This window comes from Ranitomeya imitator, chromosome 1 (assembly GCF_032444005.1).
Source record: "Ranitomeya imitator isolate aRanImi1 chromosome 1, aRanImi1.pri, whole genome shotgun sequence".
NCBI lineage: Eukaryota > Metazoa > Chordata > Amphibia > Anura > Dendrobatidae > Ranitomeya > Ranitomeya imitator.
The window spans coordinates 832,695,779-832,716,446 of record NC_091282.1 but is presented as its reverse complement, the minus strand read 5'-3'; the positions used below and the strand labels follow the sequence as shown (position 1 = coordinate 832,716,446).

The window sequence follows — 20,668 nt, the reverse complement described above, 5'->3', positions numbered from 1 at the left end:
AGAATGATCACAAGAACGGTGAGCAAAAATCCCAGAACCACGTGGGGGGACCTAGTGAATGAACTGCAGAGAGCTGGGACAAATGTAACAAGGCCTACCATAAGTAACACACTATGCCACCATGGACTCAGATCCTGCAGTGCCAGACGTGTCCCACTGCTTAAGCCAGTACATGTCCGGGCCCGTCTGAAGTTTGCTAGAGAGCATTTGGATGATCCACAGGAGTTTTGGGAGAATGTCCTATGGTCTGATGAAACCAAACTGGAACTGTTTGGTAGAAACACAACTTGTCGTTTTTGGAGGAAAAAGAATACTGAGTTGCATCCATCAAACACCATACCTACTGTAAAGCATGGTGGTGGAAACATCATGCTTTGGGGCTGTTTCTCTGCAAAGGGGCCAGGAAGACTGATCCGGGTACATGAAAGAATGAATGGGGCCATGTATCGTGGGATTTTGAGTGCAAACCTCCTTCCATCAGCAAGGGCATTGAAGATGAAACGTGGCTGGGTCTTTCAACATGACAATGATCCAAAGCACACCACCAGGGCAACGAAGGAGTGGTTTCGTAAGAAGCATTTCAAGGTCCTGGAGTGGCCTAGCCAGTCTCCAGATCTCAACCCTATAGAAAACCTTTGGAGGGAGTTGAAAGTCCGTGTTGCCAAGCGAAAAGCCAAAAACATCACTGCTCTAGAGGAGATCTGCATGGAGGAATGGGCCAACATACCAACAACAGTGTGTGGCAACCTTGTGAAGACTTACAGTAAACGTTTGACCTCTGTCATTGCCAACAAAGGATATATTACAAAGTATTGAGATGAAATTTTGTTTCTGACCAAATACTTATTTTCCACCATAATATGCAAATAAAATGTTAAAAAAACAGACAATGTGATTTTCTGGATTTTTTTTCTCAGTTTGTCTCCCATAGTTGAGGTCTACCTATGATGTAAATTACAGACACCTCTCATCTTTTTAAGTGGTGGAACTTGCACTATTGCTGATTGGCTAAATACTTTTTTGCCCCACTGTATGTCTGCTTACTGTATGTGTGTGCATGTCTGCGTACCATGGGTGCGTGTCTGTGCGTGTCTACGTACCATGTATACATGTCTGCATATTGTGTGTGCATGTCTTCGTACTGTGTGTGTGTGCGTGCATATCTGCAAACTGTGCATGTCTGCGTATAGTGCATGCATGTCTGTGTATTGTGCATGCATGTCTATATATTGTTTGTGCATGTTTGCGTATTGTGTGTGTACATATGTGAAGGATGAGGGGTAGACTGTTGTATACCTACAGGTCCTTCTCAAAAAATTAGCATATAGTGTTAAATTTCATTATTTACCATAATGTAATGATTACAATTAAACTTTCATATATTATAGATTCATTATCCACCAACTGAAATTTGTCAGGTCTTTTATTGTTTTAATACTGATGATTTTGGCATACAACTCCTGATAACCCAAAAAACCTGTCTCAATAAATTAGCATATTTCACCCATCCAATCAAATAAAAGTGTTTTTTAATAACAAACAAAAAAACAACAAATAATAATGTTCAGTTATGCACTCAATACTTGGTCGGGAATCCTTTGGCAGAAATGACTGCTTCAATGCGGCGTGGCATGGAGGCAATCAGCCTGTGACACTGCTGAGATGTTATGGAGGCCCAGGATGCTTCAATAGCGGCCTTAAGCTCATCCAGAGTGTTGGGTCTTGCGTCTCTCAACTTTCTCTTCACAATATCCCACAGATTCTCTATGGGGTTCAGGTCAGGAGAGTTAGCAGGCCAATTGAGCACAGTGATACCATGGTCAGTAAACCATTTACCAGTGGTTTTGGCACTGTGAGCAGGTGCCAGGTCGTGCTGAAAAATGAAATCTTCATCTCCATAAAGCATTTCAGCCGATGGAAGCATGAAGTGCTCCAAAATCTCCTGATAGCTAGCTGCATTGACCCTGCCCTTGATGAAACACAGTGGACCAACACCAGCAGCTGACATGGCACCCCACACCATCACTGACTGTGGGTACTTGACACTGGACTTCAGGCATTTTGGCATTTCCTTCTCCCCAGTCTTCCTCCAGACTCTGGCACCTTGATTTCCGAATGACATGCAAAATTTGCTTTCATCAGAAAAAAGTACTTGGGACCACTTAGCAACAGTCCAGTGCTGCTTCTCTGTAGCTCAAAAGTGGCTTTACCTGGGGAATGCGGCACCTGTAGCCCATTTCCTGCACACGCCTGTGCACGGTGGCTCTGGATGTTTCCACACCAGACTCAGTCCACTGCTTCCTCAGGTTCCCCAAGGTCTGGAATCGGTCCTTCTCCACAATCTTCCTCAGGGTCCGGTCTCCTCTTCTCGTTGTACAGCGTTTTCTGCCACATTGTTTCCTTCCAACAGACTTACCATTGAGGTGCCTTGATACAGCACTCTGGGAACAGCCTATTTGTTGAGAAATTTCTTTCTGGGTCTTACCCTCTTGCTTGAGGGTGTCAATGATGGCCTTCTTGACATCTGTCAGGTCGCTAGTCTTACCCATGATGGGGGTTTTGAGTAATGAACCAGGCAGGGAGTTTATAAAAGCCTCAGGTATCTTTTGCATGTGTTTAGAGTTAATTAGTTGATTCAGAAGATTAGGGTAATAGGTCGTTTAGAGAACCTTTTCTTGATATGCTAATTTATTGAGACAGGTTTTTTGGGTTATCAGGAGTTGTATGCCAAAATCATCAGTATTAAAACAATAAAAGACCTGACAAATTTCAGTTGGTGGATAATGAATCTATAATATATGAAAGTTTAATTGTAATCATTACATTATGGTAAATAATGAAATTTAACACTATATGCTAATTTTTTGAGAAGGACCTGTATATTTCTCTCCCGTATCTGCGCATCACTAATCGTGGTATGTGTTATAGGGCCCACTGAGACTCTTTTGCCCAGGGCCCACGAAAACCTCGAGCTGGCCATGGGCTTACAGATACTGATGTAAAATAGTGACCAAATACTGAAAATGTGAACGTGGCCTTAAAGGGGAGCTACTCACGAAATAGTTCCCACATAATAGAGCATACGCAAGTAATGCCAGGTTCAGCTGAAATATGAAATATTGTCCATTTTCATTCAGAACTAAAAAATTGCATCCATTTTATCATTTGTATGCCATCCGTACATCATCTGTGCCCCCATTTTTTACATCCGAATGGCATCTGCTTTCATACATCAGCAGCTAAAAGAAATTTACAAGAGGGAATTCAAATTCGTTTATGAATAAATTACAAGGGTATAATACAAAAAACAGGTGCCGTTCAGATGGTGATGATATGGTATTCACTTTTTATCGCATCCATTGAATATAATGGGCAAGATAGATCCAAAAAGCAGATCATACTCACGGATGCTGCGATTTTCTTTAGGTTATGTGCACACGATGCGGATTTAGTGCAGATCCGCAGCGGGTTTTTCCCGCGCAGAAACGCTGCATTTCCGCCCTGTGATTTACAGTACAGTGTAAATCAATGGGGAAAAAAAAGCTGTGCAGATGGTGCGGAAAAATCCGCGTGGAAACGCTGCGGATTTAAAAGAAGTGCATATCGCTTCTTTTGTACGGATCTGCAGCATTTCTGCACCCTTCCATTATAGAAATTCGCAGTGGTGAAAACCGCATCAATTCCGCATAAAAACCACACAAAATCCACATAAAATCAGCGGCAAATCCTCACCTGCGGTTTCTGCCAGGGGATGCGGATTTTGTCCAGAAAATTCTGCACCCCATTCCGCAACGTGTGCATACAGTCATCTGAACCTGGCCTAATGATTGCGTATGAGACTGTTAAAGAGAATTTACTCCCCCAAAAATAAAAACAATTTGTACTAAAGTTGTGGTTATATTTAAGCCCTTGAGTTGTAGCCATTTTTTTGTCTTGCTCTGGGTAACAATACACATATCTGTTGTTAGAGGACTTCTCATCCAGCTTTCCCGTAGTCCTCAACACACAGCAAATGATCTATTGATATGTCAGAATTAATCATTAATTTTGCATTTCATTTCTGGAAGATTTTGTTAGATCTTGTGTCCTGTTTGTAACATACATAGTAACATAGTAACATAGTTAGTAAGGCCGAAAAAAGACATTTGTCCATCCAGTTCAGCCTATATTCCGTCATAATAAATCCCCAGATCTACGTCCTTTTACAGAACCTAATAATTGTATGATACAATATTGTTCTATATTATGTTTGTAATCTATAAAGCAAAGGGTTAACAGGACTGTCATATACTGCACATGTAGAAGTGCTGCACATTGCTGATCTGGCCTAAAGAGCTGCATTTCCTACCAGTTCTTGGGAACATGTGCTTCGTTCAAGTGATGGCTGGTGCTAAGACCCAGAAGAAGTCTTTAGAAATTCAGTGGCAGAAAGAACAGCATTCTTCCATTGGATGCATGCTAGTAGGCAGGGTTAGGGCTTGTGAATAGTAAATAGGCTTTGTCCCAGCTGAGCACTCAGTCCCAGGGAGTGAGCTGGAGAGGCAGGTAAGTTGGCGAGATTTGTGATACATTAGATTGTTAGTGCAGTGACCTGCCGGAGACATACTGTATATAGTGACCTGCCGGAGACATACTGTATATAGTGACCTGCCGGAGACATACTGTATATAGTGACCTGCCGGAGACATACTGTATATAGTGACCTGCCGGAGACATACTGTATATAGTGACCTGCCGGAGACATACTGTATATAGTGACCTGCCGGAGACATACTGTATATAGTGACCTGCCGGAGACATACTGTATATAGTGACCTGCCGGAGACATACTGTATATAGTGACCTGCCGGAGACATACTGTATATAGTGACCTGCCGGAGACATACTGTATATAGTGACCTGCCGGAGACATACTGTATATAGTGACCTGCCGGAGACATACTGTATATAGTGACCTGCCGGAGACATACTGTATATAGTGACCTGCCGGAGACTTACTGTATATAGTGACCTGCCGGAGACTTACTGTATATAGTGACCTGCCGGAGACATACTGTATATAGTGACCTGCCGGAGACATACTGTATATAGTGACCTGCCGGAGACATACTGTATATAGTGACCTGCCGGAGACATACTGTATATAGTGACCTGCCGGAGACATACTGTATATAGTGACCTGCCGGAGACATACTGTATATAGTGACCTGCCGGAGACATACTGTATATAGTGACCTGCCGGAGACATACTGTATATAGTGACCTGCCGGAGACATACTGTATATAGTGACCTGCCGGAGACATACTGTATATAGTGACCTGCCGGAGACATACTGTATATAGTGACCTGCCGGAGACTTACTGTATATAGTGACCTGCCGGAGACTTACTGTATATAGTGACCTGCCGGAGACATACTGTATATAGTGACCTGCCGGAGACATACTGTATATAGTGACCTGCCGGAGACATACTGTATATAGTGACCTGCCGGAGACATACTGTATATAGTGACCTGCCGGAGACATACTGTATATAGTGACCTGCCGGAGACTTACTGTATATAGTGACCTGCCGGAGACTTACTGTATATAGTGACCTGCCGGAGACATACTGTATATAGTGACCTGCCGGAGACATACTGTATATAGTGACCTGCCGGAGACATACTGTATATAGTGACCTGCCGGAGACATATATAGTGACCTGCCGGAGACATATATAGTGACCTACCGGAGACATATATAGTGACCTGCCGGAGACATACTGTATATAGTGACCTGCCGGAGACATATATAGTGACCTGCCGGAGACATACTGTATATAGTGACCTGCCGGAGACATATATAGTGACCTGCCGGAGACATATATAGTGACCTGCCGGAGACATATACAGTGACCTGCCAGAGACATATAGTTACCTGCCGGAGACATATATAGTGACCTGCCGGAGACAAATATAGTGACCTACCGAATACACGTATAGTGACCTGCGGGAGACATATATAGTGACCTGCCGGAGACATACTGTATATAGTGACCTGCCGGAGACATATATAGTGACCTGCCGGAGACATACTGTATATAGTGACCTGCCGGAGACATACTGTATATAGTGACCTGCCGGAGACATACTGTATATAGTGACCTGCCGGAGACATATATAGTGACCTGCCGGAGACATATATAGTGACCTGCTGGAGACATACTGTATATAGTGACCTGCCTGAGACATATATAGTGACCTGCCGGAGACATATATAGTGACCTGCCGGAGACATATATAGTGACTTGCCGGAGACGTATATAGTGACCTGCCGGAGACATACTGTATATAGTGACCTGCCGGAGACATATATAGTGACCTGCCGGAGACATACTGTATATAGTGACCTGCCGGAGACATATATAGTGACTTGCCGGAGACATATATAGTGACCTGCCGGAGACATACTGTATATAGTGACCTGCCGGAGACATATATAGTGACCTGCCGGAGACATATATAGTGACCTGCCGGAGACATATATAGTGACCTGCCGGAGACATATATAGTGACCTGCCGGAGACATATATAGTGCCCTGCCGGAGACATATATAGTGACCTGCCGGAGACATATATAGTGACCTGCCGGAGACATATAGTGACCTGCAGGAGACGTGTATTGCAAACCTTGCACCTAGACAGACACTGGCTGCTGACCGGATGATGCGGCTTTATATAACATGCCTTATTTATTACAATTATACCGTACGTGACTTTTTACCTCTTGTCTCCCCCTATTTCCGTATAGACAGTAAGCCTGTGAGCAGGGTCCTCTCCTCCTGTAACTGTTAGACCCTGTGTTACTTTGTGATGTCTTTATTGTCTGTACACCCCCGTTTAATTGTATAGTGCTGCGGAATACTGTATATTGGCGCTACAGAAATACAGTTATTAATTAACCAGCCAGAGGCCCCTCAGTATACTGCCCTGGTGTCAGTTATACAGCATGCATACTTGTCCCCCCGAGCCCTCATGCTAAGCATAAAACCACGCAGAGCCCATGAAGGGACACAAAGAGAAGCCTGATTGTGTGTCTGCATCAGTTGTCACCACTTCCGCCTCTGCTAATCCAATTGTATCAGAATATGAATACTTAACAATGTGTTCATCTTTCAGCTCTAGGAACCCCCCTATGTCGGACCTACGGGACTAGAAGAGGTTGAGTATGAAGATCTGATACCTCCTCTCAGAGCACAGTAAGTTGCACCATTCTACCAATCCGGCTTGGGCGTTTTAGGTGTAGATACAGTGCCAAAATTCAATTGCTGTCCACTGGTGCGGATTATGATTTCTGTCTAGAGGAATTTTAAATATGTCAGTGGATTGAATTGGTTGGTTAAGGTCTTAGAGCTTCTGTTTGGTACATGGGAACTGAGTACTGGATAACGGGTAATAATCTATGGCTGCCAATTGTACATGGAGTCTGAGAAGATCTGACGTACAAAATGTATATTCTGTAACTGTGAGTGCGGTATGGCTTCCTGTATATAATCCAGAGTTGATGTGCTCCATACTGGGGTATATTCTGTGACTGTGAGCGCTGTCTGGCTTCCTGCATATAATCCAGAGTTACTGTGCTCCATACTGGGGTATATTCTGTGACTGTGAGCGCTGTGTGGCTTCCTGTATATAATCCAGAGTTGCTGTGCTCCATACTGGGGTATATTCTGTGACTGTGAGCGCTGTCTGGCTTCCTGTATATAATCCAGAGTTACTGTGCGCCATACTGGGGTATATTCTGTGACTGTGAGCGCTATCTGGCTTCCTGTATATAATCCAGTGTTACTGTGCTCCATACTGGGGTATATTCTGTTACTGTGAGCGCTGTCTGGCTTCCTGCATATAATCCAGAGTTACTGTGCTCCATACTGGGGTATATTCTGTAACTGTGAGCGCTGTCTGGCTTCCTGCATATAATCCAGAGTTGCTGTGCTCCATACTGGGGTATATTCTGTGACTGTGAGCGCTATCTGGCTTCCTGTATATAATCCAGAGTTGCTGTGCTCCATACTGGGGTATATTCTGTGACTGTGAGCGCTGTCTGGCTTCCTGCATATAATCCAGAGTTGTTGTGCTCCATACTGGGGTATATTCTGTAACTGTGAGCGCTGTCTGGCTTCCTGCATATAATCCAGAGTTACTGTGCTCCATACTGGGGTATATTCTGTAACTGTGAGTGCGGTATGGCTTCCTGTATATAATCCAGAGTTACTGTGCTCCATACTGGGGTATATTCTGTTACTGTGAGCGCTGTCTGGCTTCCTGCATATAATCCAGAGTTGCTGTGCTCCATACTGGGGTATATTCTGTGACTGTGAGCGCTATCTGGCTTCCTGTATATAATCCAGTGTTACTGTGCTCCATACTGGGGTATATTCTGTTACTGTGAGCGCTGTCTGGCTTCCTGCATATAATCCAGAGTTACTGTGCTCCATACTGGGGTATATTCTGTAACTGTGAGCGCTGTCTGGCTTCCTGTATATAATCCAGAGTTACTGTGCTCCATACTGGGGTATATTCTGTAACTGTGAGCGCTGTCTGGCTTCCTGCATATAATCCAGAGTTACTGTGCTCCATACTGGGGTATATTCTGTAACTGTGAGCGCTGTCTGGCTTCCTGTATATAATCCAGAGTTACTGTGCTCCCTACTGGGGTATATTCTGTGACTGTGAGCGCTATCTGGCTTCCTGTATATAATCCAGTGTTACTGTGCTCCATACTGGGGTATATTCTGTGACTGTGAGCGCTGTCTGGCTTGCTGTATATAATCCAGTGTTACTGTGCTCCATACTGGGGTATATTCTGTGACTGTGAGCGCTGTGTGGCTTCCTGTATATAATCCAGAGTTGCTGTGCTCCATACTGGGGTATATTCTGTGACTGTGAGCGCTGTCTGGCTTCCTGTATATAATCCAGTGTTACTGTGCTCCATACTGGGGTATATTCTGTGACTGTGAGCGCTGTGTGGCTTCCTGTATATAATCCAGAGTTGCTGTGCTCCATACTGGGGTATATTCTGTGACTGTGAGCGCTGTGTGGCTTCCTGTATATAATCCAGAGTTACTGTGCTCCATACTGGGGTATATTCTGTGAGTGCGGTATGGCTTCCTGTATATAATCCAGAGTTGCTGTGCTCCATACTGGGGTATATTCTGTGACTGTGAGCGCTGTGTGGCTTCCTGTATATAATCCAGAGTTGCTGTGCTCCATACTGGGGTATATACTGTGACTGTGAGCGCTGTGTAACTTCCTGTATATAATCCAGAGTTACTGTGCTCTATACTGGGGTATATTCTGTGACTGTGAGTGCGGTATGGCTTCCTGTATATAATCCAGAGTTACTGTGCTCCATACTGGGGTATATTCTGTGACTGTGAGCGCTGTGTCTTCCTATATATAATCCAGAGTTACTGTGCTCCATACTGGGGTATATACTGTGACTGTGAGCGCTGTGTAACTTCCTGTATATAATCCAGAGTTGCTGTGCTCCATACTGGGGTATATTCTGTGACTGTGAGTGCGGTATGGCTTCCTGTATATAATCCAGAGTTGCTGTGCTCCATACTGGGGTATATTCTGTGACTGTGAGCGCTGTGTGGCTTCCTGTATATAATCCAGAGTTGCTGTGCTCCATACAGGGGTATATTCTGTGACTGTGAGTGCTGTGTGGCTTCCTGTATATAATCCAGAGTTGCTGTGCTCCATACTGGGGTATATACTGTGACTGTGAGCGCTGTGTAACTTCCTGTATATAATCCAGAGTTACTGTGCTCCATACTGGGGTATATTCTGTGACTGTGAGTGCGGTATGGCTTCCTGTATATAATCCAGAGTTGCTGTGCTCCATACTGGGGTATATTCTGTGACTGTGAGCGCTGTGTGGCTTCCTGTATATAATCCAGAGTTGCTGTGCTCCATACTGGGGTATATTCTGTGACTGTGAGCGCTATGTGCCTTCCTGTATATAATCCAGAGTTGCTGTGCTCCATACTGGGGTATATTCTGTGACTGTGAGCGCTGTGTGGCTTCCTGTATATAATCCAGAGTTGCTGTGCTCCATACTGGGGTATATTCTGTGACTGTGAGCGCTGTATGGCTTCCTGTATATAATCCAGAGTTACTGTGCTCCATACTGGGGTATATTCTGTGACTGTGAGCGCTGTCTGGCTTCCTGTATATAATCCAGAGTTGCTGTGCTCCATACTGGGGTATATTCTGTGACTGTGAGCGCTGTATGGCTTCCTGTATATAATCCAGAGTTACTGTGCTCCATACTGGGGTTTACTCTGTGACTGTAAGCGCTGTATGGCTTCCTGTATGTAATCCAGAGTTGCTGTGCTCCATACTGGGGTATATTCTGTGACTGTGAGCGCTGTGTAGCGCATGGCTTCTGCTTGGTACATGGCTTCTGCTTGGTACAATACTTCTGTGGATTGTATTCATGGGATATGTCTGGTACATACCTCCTCAGTAGAGTACCCTTGAGGCTTATTCTTTGGCCTTGAGTAATACATGGTCTTTTTCTTTATTATATTATTTTTTACTAAGTTATCAGAAGTATAACTTGATGCCTGTATTTGGACCTGCCATCAGCTTCATGTGCTTTCTTATATGATAACATTGTATCTAACAGTTTTATACCACCCTGGAGTCACAAATGTACGGCACCATTAAATTCTGATTTGGGTCACAGTTTGCACCCACTATTGCTTTGCCACAGATGATGCTGGTTTGTAGTACACAGGAAGATTGTATAATTAAGTATTTAACTTAATAGCACTTTTGAATTTATGTATCCGCTTCCTTCATTGTAAACAGGGTGAGAAGTCTGAGCTTGCCCGGCTGCCTTTATTTTAGAACCAGACATGAGAGAACTGTGGTGCAGATGTGAGGGGGTTAATGCTGGCCTGCTCTGGTATTTCATGAGCCGCCTGCTGTACAGCAGGAAGTGACAATGAGAGTTTTGTGTGTTTAGCTGGGCGCAGTGCACATTGTGGCTCTGGGGACTGTTTATTAACCTCACATGGTTTAATAATTAATGGAGTTTAGACCTTTGTCCTGACTTCTCTTCAAAGCCAGGCCACCTCATTAGGAAGGCTGGTGTGCTGGCTATAGGTTTCATATCCAGTGGCCTATAGCATGTTAGGCTTTAATTCCGCTCGTTATTATAAAGTACAAGATTACTTTTTCTTTGTTTTGTTATTTATGTACTGTTTATATGCATGCTTCATTTACAGTGCAATGTCTCCAGCCTTTCAGCATTTGGTTTTTCTTTCATAGAGCAAGGGAGCGACAGAAGTAACACGTGTGTTGTCCCCTACATCTACTGGCTTTAATCCCTGGGAGACCAGGCCACTCAGCATTGTCTACAGAAGCACCCGATACTTATTGCTTTTAACCAGCAATCCTCATAATAATAACACTGACCGTGTCACAAAATCCATCGACAGGCGCTAATTTGTGGTATAAATTTATGGCATGCCCATATACAACAGTGCTCTTGTTATCCACAGCGCCTTAATGGTTAAACAGCTTTGTTCAAAATGAAGATTCGAGTTCAAAGGAGAAAAGTCAAACAAATAGTTTCCAGATGACCTTTTTGTGTCATGGTCCATGAGGAAGGTCCTTAGGACCCTGCCAGTGAGAGAGTTGATGGAAATTTCTGAGCCTTTGTTTGCTCGTCTGTGTATACACTCGCCTTCATTTCCTGGGAGTGGTGAATGATATGGCGTACAAAGTTATATTTTCAGAGATGTGCTGTGTTATTCTGCTATTTAAAAATCTTACTTTGTTTTTCTTTTTTTCTAGGTTGTTATCTTGGTAGCGAGTAAACATAAGTGACAAAAATGTCGGTCAGCAATCATGAGAACCGCAAGTCTCGTTCCAGCACAGGTTCGATGAACATCCATTTATTCCACAAGCCTAGCCATGCTGATAGCCTCCTAACACATCTCAACCTGCTCCGCAAGCGCTGCCTCTTCACAGATGTGGTGTTGTTGGCTGGAAACCGTGCTTTCCCATGTCATCGGGCTGTACTAGCTTCTAGCAGTCGTTATTTTGAGGCAATGTTCAGTGGTGGTCTAAAAGAAAGTCTGGATAGAGAAGTCAACTTTCATGATGCTCTGCACCCTGAAGTCCTGGAGCTGCTTCTGGATTATGCCTATTCTGCTCGTATAATACTCAATGAGGAGAATGCTGAATCCTTGTTGGAAGCTGGGGATATGCTACAGTTTCATGACATTCGAGATGCAGCTTCTGAGTTTCTGGAAAAGAATCTCCATACGGCAAATTGCTTGAACATGATGCTAATATCTGATGCACACTGCTGTGAGAAACTGTTTGAGCTGTCTTGGAGGATGTGTCTTTCCAATTTTGTAGAATTATCAAAAACAGAAGACTTTCTAAGGTTGCCAAAGCTTAAACTAATGGAGCTCATCCTAAGTGAGGAGCTCGAAGTGGAAGATGAAAGTTTAGTATATGAAGCTGTAATGGGATGGATAAAATATGATCTTTGTCTTCGACTGGATGATCTACCAGATCTCCTACGCTGTGTCAGGCTAGCTTTACTTCCAGACCAGTACCTCCGAAGTTTGGCTACTGATGAGTTGGTTGTTCAGAATAAGTTGGCAAAGGTCATAGTAGAAGAAGCAACACATTGTAGGAACAAGATTCTTCAGAATGATGGCTTAGTGACTGGCTTTTGTGCTCGTCCTCGGAAAGTTAGTCAGGCTTTGCTACTCTTGGGTGGGCAAACATTTATGTGTGACAAGATTTATGTAATGGATCAAAAGACAACTGAAATAATACCCAAGACTGACATTCCTAGTCCACGTAAAGAGTGTAGTGCTTGTGCAATTGGTTGCAAAGTTTATGTTACAGGAGGCAAGGGGGCAGAAAACGGAGCATCTAAAGATGTCTGGGTCTATGACACCCTGCATGATGAATGGTCCAAGGCTGGACCTATGCTTGTTGCTCGGTTTGGTCATGGATGTGCAGAGCTAGACAGCTGTCTTTATGTGGTTGGAGGGCATACTGCTATTACGGGGGCATTTCCAGCATCTCCTTCTGTATCCTTGAAGCAAGTGGAACATTATGACCCACAAGTTGACAAATGGAACTTGGTTGCTCCTCTTAGAGAAGGTGTGAGCAATGCTGCAGTCGTGGGGGCAAAGATGAAACTTTTCGTTTTTGGAGGTACCAGTGTGAACCGTGAAAAACTTCCCAAGGTCCAGTGTTTCGATCCAGTTCAAAATAGATGGACAGTACCTGCCACCTGCCCTCAACCCTGGCGGTATACTGGTGCTGCTGTTTTAGGAAACCATGTCATTGTGATTGGAGGAGACACAGAATTCTCTGCCAGTTCAGCCTATCGCTTTAATAGTGAAACATATCAGTGGTGCAGATTTGGAGATGTTTCCTCAAAAAGGATTAGCTGCCGTGCAGTTGCTTCTGGCAATAGACTGTATGTAGTAGGTGGATACTGTGGTTCACAGCGTGGAAAAACACTGGACTGTTACGATCCTGCAAGTGACACATGGAGCAGTGTGACCACTGTGCCTTATTCGCTCATCCCAACAGCCTTTGTCAGCACATGGAAGTACCTTTCTGCTTGAGCCTGCAGGTAATTTTTTTTTTCTTTGATAAGAATAGAAATATACCTTATATAATAATAATAAATAATAATAATAATAATAATAATAATATAATACAATTAAGATGATCTAATAAAAGCATTGAGAAAAATTGCTTAATGTACTAATTATTAACTAATAATTAGTACTCTACTAATACTATAATTAATAATAATGTACTAATAATTAGTACTATTAATTATTTCACTCCTAGTAGCAAAACTCTGTAATTTAGCATATGATGAAGCCTGTTGTTTCGCTGTATCGTGTTCTGCATAAAATTAGGAATGTACAAACAACACAGTCTTGCACATGAGCCCAAATTCCAATCAAGCACTGTAGGGCAAGTCCATAGGGGCAGAAATCCTGAAATCTGTGATGAATCTTCAGCAAAATCCAGAGTGATTTGCAGGAGTAAAGTTTCCCAAGTGTGAACTTTCCCTTAGTCAGCACTCAGCACTTGAAAGTCACAGAAAAAAAGTAGATATCTGAAAGCCTGTAATACAAACTGGATTTGTATCAAGTATTATGGATTTGCTCTTGTGCTATTTGGCTAATCTGCTTTGCAGCTCGTTTTTATGAAATCCTTTTTTGTAATTCCAAGCGTGCCCGCACAATAATTGCCCTCTGTTGTGCTGTGTACATATTTCCTACAACGCAAGATTAAACAAGGGAACTGTTATAATATTGTGAATGTCAATGTTCAGCTCTGCTTAACTCTGATTGACTGTAAAGGCAGATGCCAGACAGGCTTTGTCAGGGGATGACGATAGTTGAGCTCCTAGGGCATGTGAACTACTTCGGAATTTTGATGCCCACATACATTCTGGACGCAGTGGATGAATTCTTGGTGGATACTTAGACCCGATCCATCACTCACGATTTTATTGACAGTGCTTTTTTATTTTTGTGGTATTCGTTGCCGATTTGGCGCCAAATTCTTCAAAAAGACGCGTTCAGTTCACAAATTTTCTGCAAAGCCAAAAATGGTCTTTATTTTTGTCTTAATTCTTCTTTACGCAAAAAAAATTACTTGTTACGTAAAATGACATAAAATGACACAAATTGTGCAAAAATATCTGGCGGACATACAATCATTTCAGTAAGTGACTGGAGCACATGTTTGACATTCTGAAAAGTTGCAAATGATTAATCGGATGAAAGCATCTGGAAACTCTAAACTCCGCATGAAAAACATAAAAAAATAGACTTAAAAAAAAACACATGGAAAGATGAATATGGCATAAACAAAGGCACAAAACGCTGAAAACTCAACAGAAAACAGGCACAAATGCAATAACGAATTGGGTCCTTAGTGTCTGCTAGCAACATAGTGTAAAAAATCTAATTTATTAACTCTATTGGGTTAGGGCCCGTTTATACTGGAAAATAATTTGGAAAGGCCAATATTTGTCAGCTGGTTTGAGATTACATACAGAAGAAGAAAGCTCCAAGGTTCCCTTACATCTAGTGCAGTGGTAACTGTTACTGTATCGTAATGAGCCCACATACCGTGTGCAGGATAACCTAAGCTGCTCCTTCCCTACAATGTGTGTTTTGATCCTGGGCATCCGCAGCACTTAAAGGGCTACATAATTTTGTGCACGTAGAATATCATGTTCTTGTCAGAAATCTATTTACACACAGGACGATGTGCTGCCAAGAACAATGATTTTTTTTAAGCTTCATTTCACCTGATGCACAAGCATTTTCGTCGATCGTTGGATCGTTACTGGCCTGTTCAGATGGGACAATAATCAGGAAAAGGCTGCATTTAAACATTGCCAGTGTGGTGTTTTGGGCTTTTTTTACCACAATTGCGGTCAAATGATAGCGTCTTTGCTGTGATTTCTGAAGATGGTGCGTTTTTGACGTGGTTGCCAAACACCCCCCCTCACTCTGCTTAAATAGGCCCGCAATCACCTGACAAACAAGTAAAATGCTCAATCATGATTAAACATTGGTTAGTACTGTTGCTTTTCAGTCATGGGGAGCAGAGTTCTAATCCCACCAAGCACAACATCTGTAAGGAGATTGTATATTTTCCCTGTGTGTGCCTGAGTTCCCTTCCACACTCCATATACATACTGATAGAGAATTTGGATTGTGAGCCCCAATGAGGCCAGCAATGATAATATCTATCGAGCGCTATGTATTATGATAGCGCTATATAAGTAAGCATAATACATAAAAATCATTGTTCTTTGCAGCACATCATCCTTTTGTGTAAGACCTGTGTTGTCTAGAACATGATGTTGTGTGCACACAGGTTGATCATATGAAGGATTGTTCAGTGTACATGGAAGTGCCATCAGCCTATCCAAAGAGGCCACTGTAGCCTTGGATGGCCAGTATAAATGGGCCTTATACATATAAGATGGCTGTCTCAGACATGGCAGTTCCTCAAATGGGTTTTCCCATGAACGAAAGTACATTTTAATCAATAGATTATGGAATAATAATTACCGTATTTTTCGCTTTGTAAGACGCTCCGGACTATAAGACGCACCCCAAATTTTGAGGAGAAAAATAGGGAAAAAACTTTTTTTAATAAATTGGTGGGGCGTCTTATAATCCATGCGTCTTATTACTCACCAGGGGTTGTGGCTGCAGTGGATCAGGGTCCCAGGGTCGTTGCTGGAGGCAGGAGTGGAGCATTGCTTCAGGCTGGGATGAGGTGGTCTGCAGGGGGGCTCCTGTGCTGCAGGGGGGCTCCTGTGCTGTAGGGCTGTCTCGGGGGCTGCAGGGCTGTCTCGGGGGCTGCGGGGGTCTCTGGTGACATTTTGTGAAAGACCAGAGCCCCCCGGCAGTTCGTCCATGCGTTCCTGTATGACTGACTCCGGGAAAATGGCCGCCGGAATCTCGAGAGATGAGATCTCAGCGCTGAGATCTCATCTCTCGAGATTCCGGCGGCCATTTTCCCGAAGTCAGTCATACAGGAACGCATGGACGAACTGCCTGGGGGCTCTGGTCTTTCACAAAATGTCGCCAGAGCCCCCGCAGTACCGGAGTTTCCAGGATCTCCCGGGACAGCAGCGGACAACCGCGGCAGCGGTGGCGGGCGGCGGCGGGCAGCAGCAGACACCCCCTCATCCCAGCCTGTAACGGTAAGCGGTATATCCGCTTTGTAAGACGCACCCCCATTTCCCCCCCCAAATTTGGGGGAAATAAAGTGCGTCTTACAAAGCGGAAAATACGGTACCATAATTGTATGTGTTAAATAAAATGCTCCTGTGGTGAGATAATCTTATAAATGTGCCCCTGCTGTGTGCTGTGTAATGGCCGTGTCTGCCTGTGCAGGAACATGGGCTGATCACACCACATCTCCTGGGCAGGGGAGGACTCAAAAGAGAGTATACAAGCATTACAACATAGGATTTCAATTTTTTCTTTGAATTAAAATATTGTTTAATTAAAAACAGACAGGGAAATGTTTTACCTCACAGAATCAGCTGTGATCCCATGCTGTAATGTCTGTATCCTCTTTTTTTTGTGTTCTCTCCTGCCCAGGAGCTGTGGTATGATCAGACCATGTTCCTGCACGGTCAGACACGGCCATTACACAGTACACAGCAGGGGCACATTTTTAGATTATCTCAGGAACATTTTTTTTAACACATCCAGTTGTAGAACTTTTTTATTCCAAGATCTATTAATTAAAATTATCTATTGTTCGTGGGAAAACCCCTTTAACTCCCCATATAAATCAAATGTCTAGGGCACTGATATACATTAGATTATCTGCCCATCCCTTCGATGTTGGTGGATTTAACACTGACATTAGTCTAACGTGAATGGGGGGCTTTTGTTGTAGAAAGAGCAGTGTAGATTATTCATATAATAGGTGGGTGTTCTATGATGCAGTTAAAGTTTATGACTGAACTAGCTGTACAGGAACCTTGGTGTTTTCTTCTCCTGCCTGCTTTGTGAAACCTGAATCCAGCTGAGATGTATTGGCCTTAGGCACATATTTCCCATGCCTTTTGACCTTCTAATTGCTCTCTGACCCAGAATCAAATCAGTAAAGTTCTTTACTATTTTTTTTTCTCTTTTGGAAATGGGAAATAGACTGTTTATTGAAGAAGTTTTATAGCACACACTTATCCAATACTGGGTCTCTTTTTCCGATCACCTATCCAATGCTGTTTGATTTTTTTCCTACCCGAAACACAAAAACTTTGACTCTGTCTCTGCCTCTATGATGAGGATCATGTTTGTGCTTAGGGGCAGCCTGTGGGCAGGTCTCTCCTTGGTTTCTCTGGCTGTGAGCAGGAAGAAACTCTGCCTACAGTCCCGCCCTGGAGCACAGACAGTCTGCCTCTATGATGAAGAACATGCTTGTGCTTCAGGGCAGCCTGTGGGCAGGTCTCTCCTTGGTTTCTCTGGCTTAGACCAGGAAGATAAGACTGCCTACAATCCCGCCCTGGAGCACAGGCATCTCATTAACTGGAAACTTCTAACACTGATTACACAAGAACCACAAGACTGATTTCTTCACCCCAGGAATAATTTTAATTCGTGTAACAGCAGCAACCTGACAATGCTTGTAGTTTCCTTAGCAAAATGTATTAGTTTACATTTTAGTGGGTTTGTATAGGTAATCTCAAATATCCATGTCTTCTTATTAACTATTAGAAATTGCTACCTTTAGATCTTTGTTTTATTTTCACTTTTTATTTTGCAGATTTTCTTGAGTGGACTTTTGTGACAATAAATACTGCTCACGGAGGAACAGTTTGGAAATCATGTCGGCCATTGTTAATATCTAGCTGGATGTGAAGTGACACAAATATTTTTACCAGTGTTAAAGATGCACAAACGGCACTGTTATGTGGACTGTTTAGCTACATGTTTAGTGAATTAGTGGCTCTTTTGTTAATGGGGTCAGTGTAGATTGTCATTTTATATTAAAATGGCTTTTTTTTCTCATTTAGTTTTTCAAACTTTCACTTCTCTCATGGAGTCCAAGAACTTAACATTCCTACATTCTCCAGAACCAATAAGTATGTGATGTAACACTAATTAGTCCAATTACTAATAGAGGTATTGGGGTCACTAGAACTTTGTGATAAGTGTGTTGTGCATAGTTGCATGATGTAGTCCTAGAAGTTCGGAGACCATCTTAAGCCCACACACCCATTAACTTCCTCTACTGTCCTTTGTTAGGGAAGTATTAATGCCTGGAATTTAACTCCTGACCTATGGCTGGGACTATAATTCTTGTTAAAAATGGATGTTCTCAAGCTTTTTAGGTGAAAATATGCTTGCATAGAGCAGACTTCAGATTATTATCAAACGTAATCCAAGAATGGCGTTTGTGAGCGGCACGTCATTGATAAGGCACTTCCTGTAATAACCAATGTACATAGGAGTAAGTCATTGTTACACTCTATATTTGCTGATTCAGTAAAGTGAGTATAGAGGGGTATCACTAGCAGTCCCAACGCAAATACGCTGTATTTCCAACTTTAAGATATTAAATTGAATTGCTTTCTTTGGTTTCCATATGCATTGGTAATTGCGATCTAATCCATCTATCGGTACTTTTTAACTTCTAATAAGACCTTTTTTCCCATATCACTAAACTTGAAAAGATAACACTAGTGTGAGTTAAGACTTGAACATTAGTTCTTTTGGCAATTATTATTTAAATACATTTTTGGGGGTTTTTAATTTTTTTCGTTGATGGACAATGGATTTAAAAAATTTTTTTTAAAAAATGGTCTATCTCGGAAAGTTCTTTACATATTTCTTGGACTCGACTGACTAAGTGAAAGATCAGTTACATTTTAGGAACTAAGTATCGAAATTTTCTTCTTCTGAACCAGTGCTTTTCTGTTCTCGGCACTTTACTTAACATGTACACTAACTTCCATCTGATGCTAACATTTTTCCCGTAGCTGGCAGCATACGCAATAGACGCTCCATTCTGGCGTGTATATCAACGTGTGCTGTTGAACCATCTAGGGATGAAATCTTTCTACCTGTTGAATATTACTGTGAGTTTAGATGTCTTTTTGTATATTTCGTACTATTCAGCCTGGAGCTGATATTTGTGAACATTAATTAAAGACAAAAAAAAATAAATCACTTTTTGTTTTTTCTGCATTATTTATACTTGGAAATGACGTGACTCAGACAACAGGATTTTATATCCGTGTAATGTTCTTGTACAAAGACAACAATTTATTTTGTTCTTTAGCCAGGCACATCTGTTCAGAAGGACTGGAATGAATTGTAGCAGTGGAAAATACCTGCCGCTAACGGATATGAGAAAAATATTGATTTTTTTTTTTCCCTGTGTAGTTCAGATTGTTCCCTGCACTAATCATTCATCTTATTGTGCGAGCAAACAGCACACTTAGAGGACCTAGATTTATAAGATACCTGTAATTGAAAGTTGCAAATAGGTATTTCATTTAATGTAGTAAAATGCTACTTGCTTACAAATTTAGCGATTAGTGCAAAAATTGGTAAACACGGTCATAAATGTGCTTCCTCCTACACAAGGTTCCAGCAATTATTTTTTTAAGGAGTTCGAAGTTCTTATGCCTTTTTGTATGAATGGCCAAGCACTTAAGATATCCCTTTGTTCGGATAAATAAATGCAAATAATTTTTTTTTTTTTTAAGCACTAGATATTTCTGCAATATAGTAGATTCCTTGAATAGATTCCATAATCTTCTCTATCCACTGTGACCAAGATGTTACCAATCATTCCCTATTTATTAATATTGAGCCACTAGACTATTGTCTAGTAATTAACACATGCTTCATTGTATGACCAATTATTACTGGTATAAGGCTACATTCCCACTTTGAGCTTTTTGGTGAGTTTTTGATGTTGCATATTTTCTGCAGCATTTCTGCACTCATTAAAGAAGCACTTGCATCAAAATTTTTATCCTCTTAATATATTGCAATCATCATATTATATAGCACTGTGTACTTACAATTGCTCATTTTGCCTTTCTACCCAGCTGATTTTTGT

General features: G+C 42.3%; 1 protein-coding gene across 1 annotated transcript; it reads left to right on the top strand.

The window, feature by feature from the left end:
- Positions 1-4,441: 4,441 nt before the first annotated feature.
- LOC138650125 (ectoderm-neural cortex protein 1-like) lies at positions 4,442-19,767 on the top strand. The gene is made up of 4 exons (XM_069740614.1): positions 4,442-4,545; positions 7,163-7,242; positions 11,855-13,667; positions 18,362-19,767. The coding sequence occupies exon 3, from the start codon at positions 11,893-11,895 to the stop codon at positions 13,657-13,659; it is 1,767 nt and encodes a 588-aa protein (XP_069596715.1). The 5' UTR covers positions 4,442-4,545; positions 7,163-7,242; positions 11,855-11,892; the 3' UTR covers positions 13,660-13,667; positions 18,362-19,767.
- Positions 19,768-20,668: the final 901 nt, after the last annotated feature.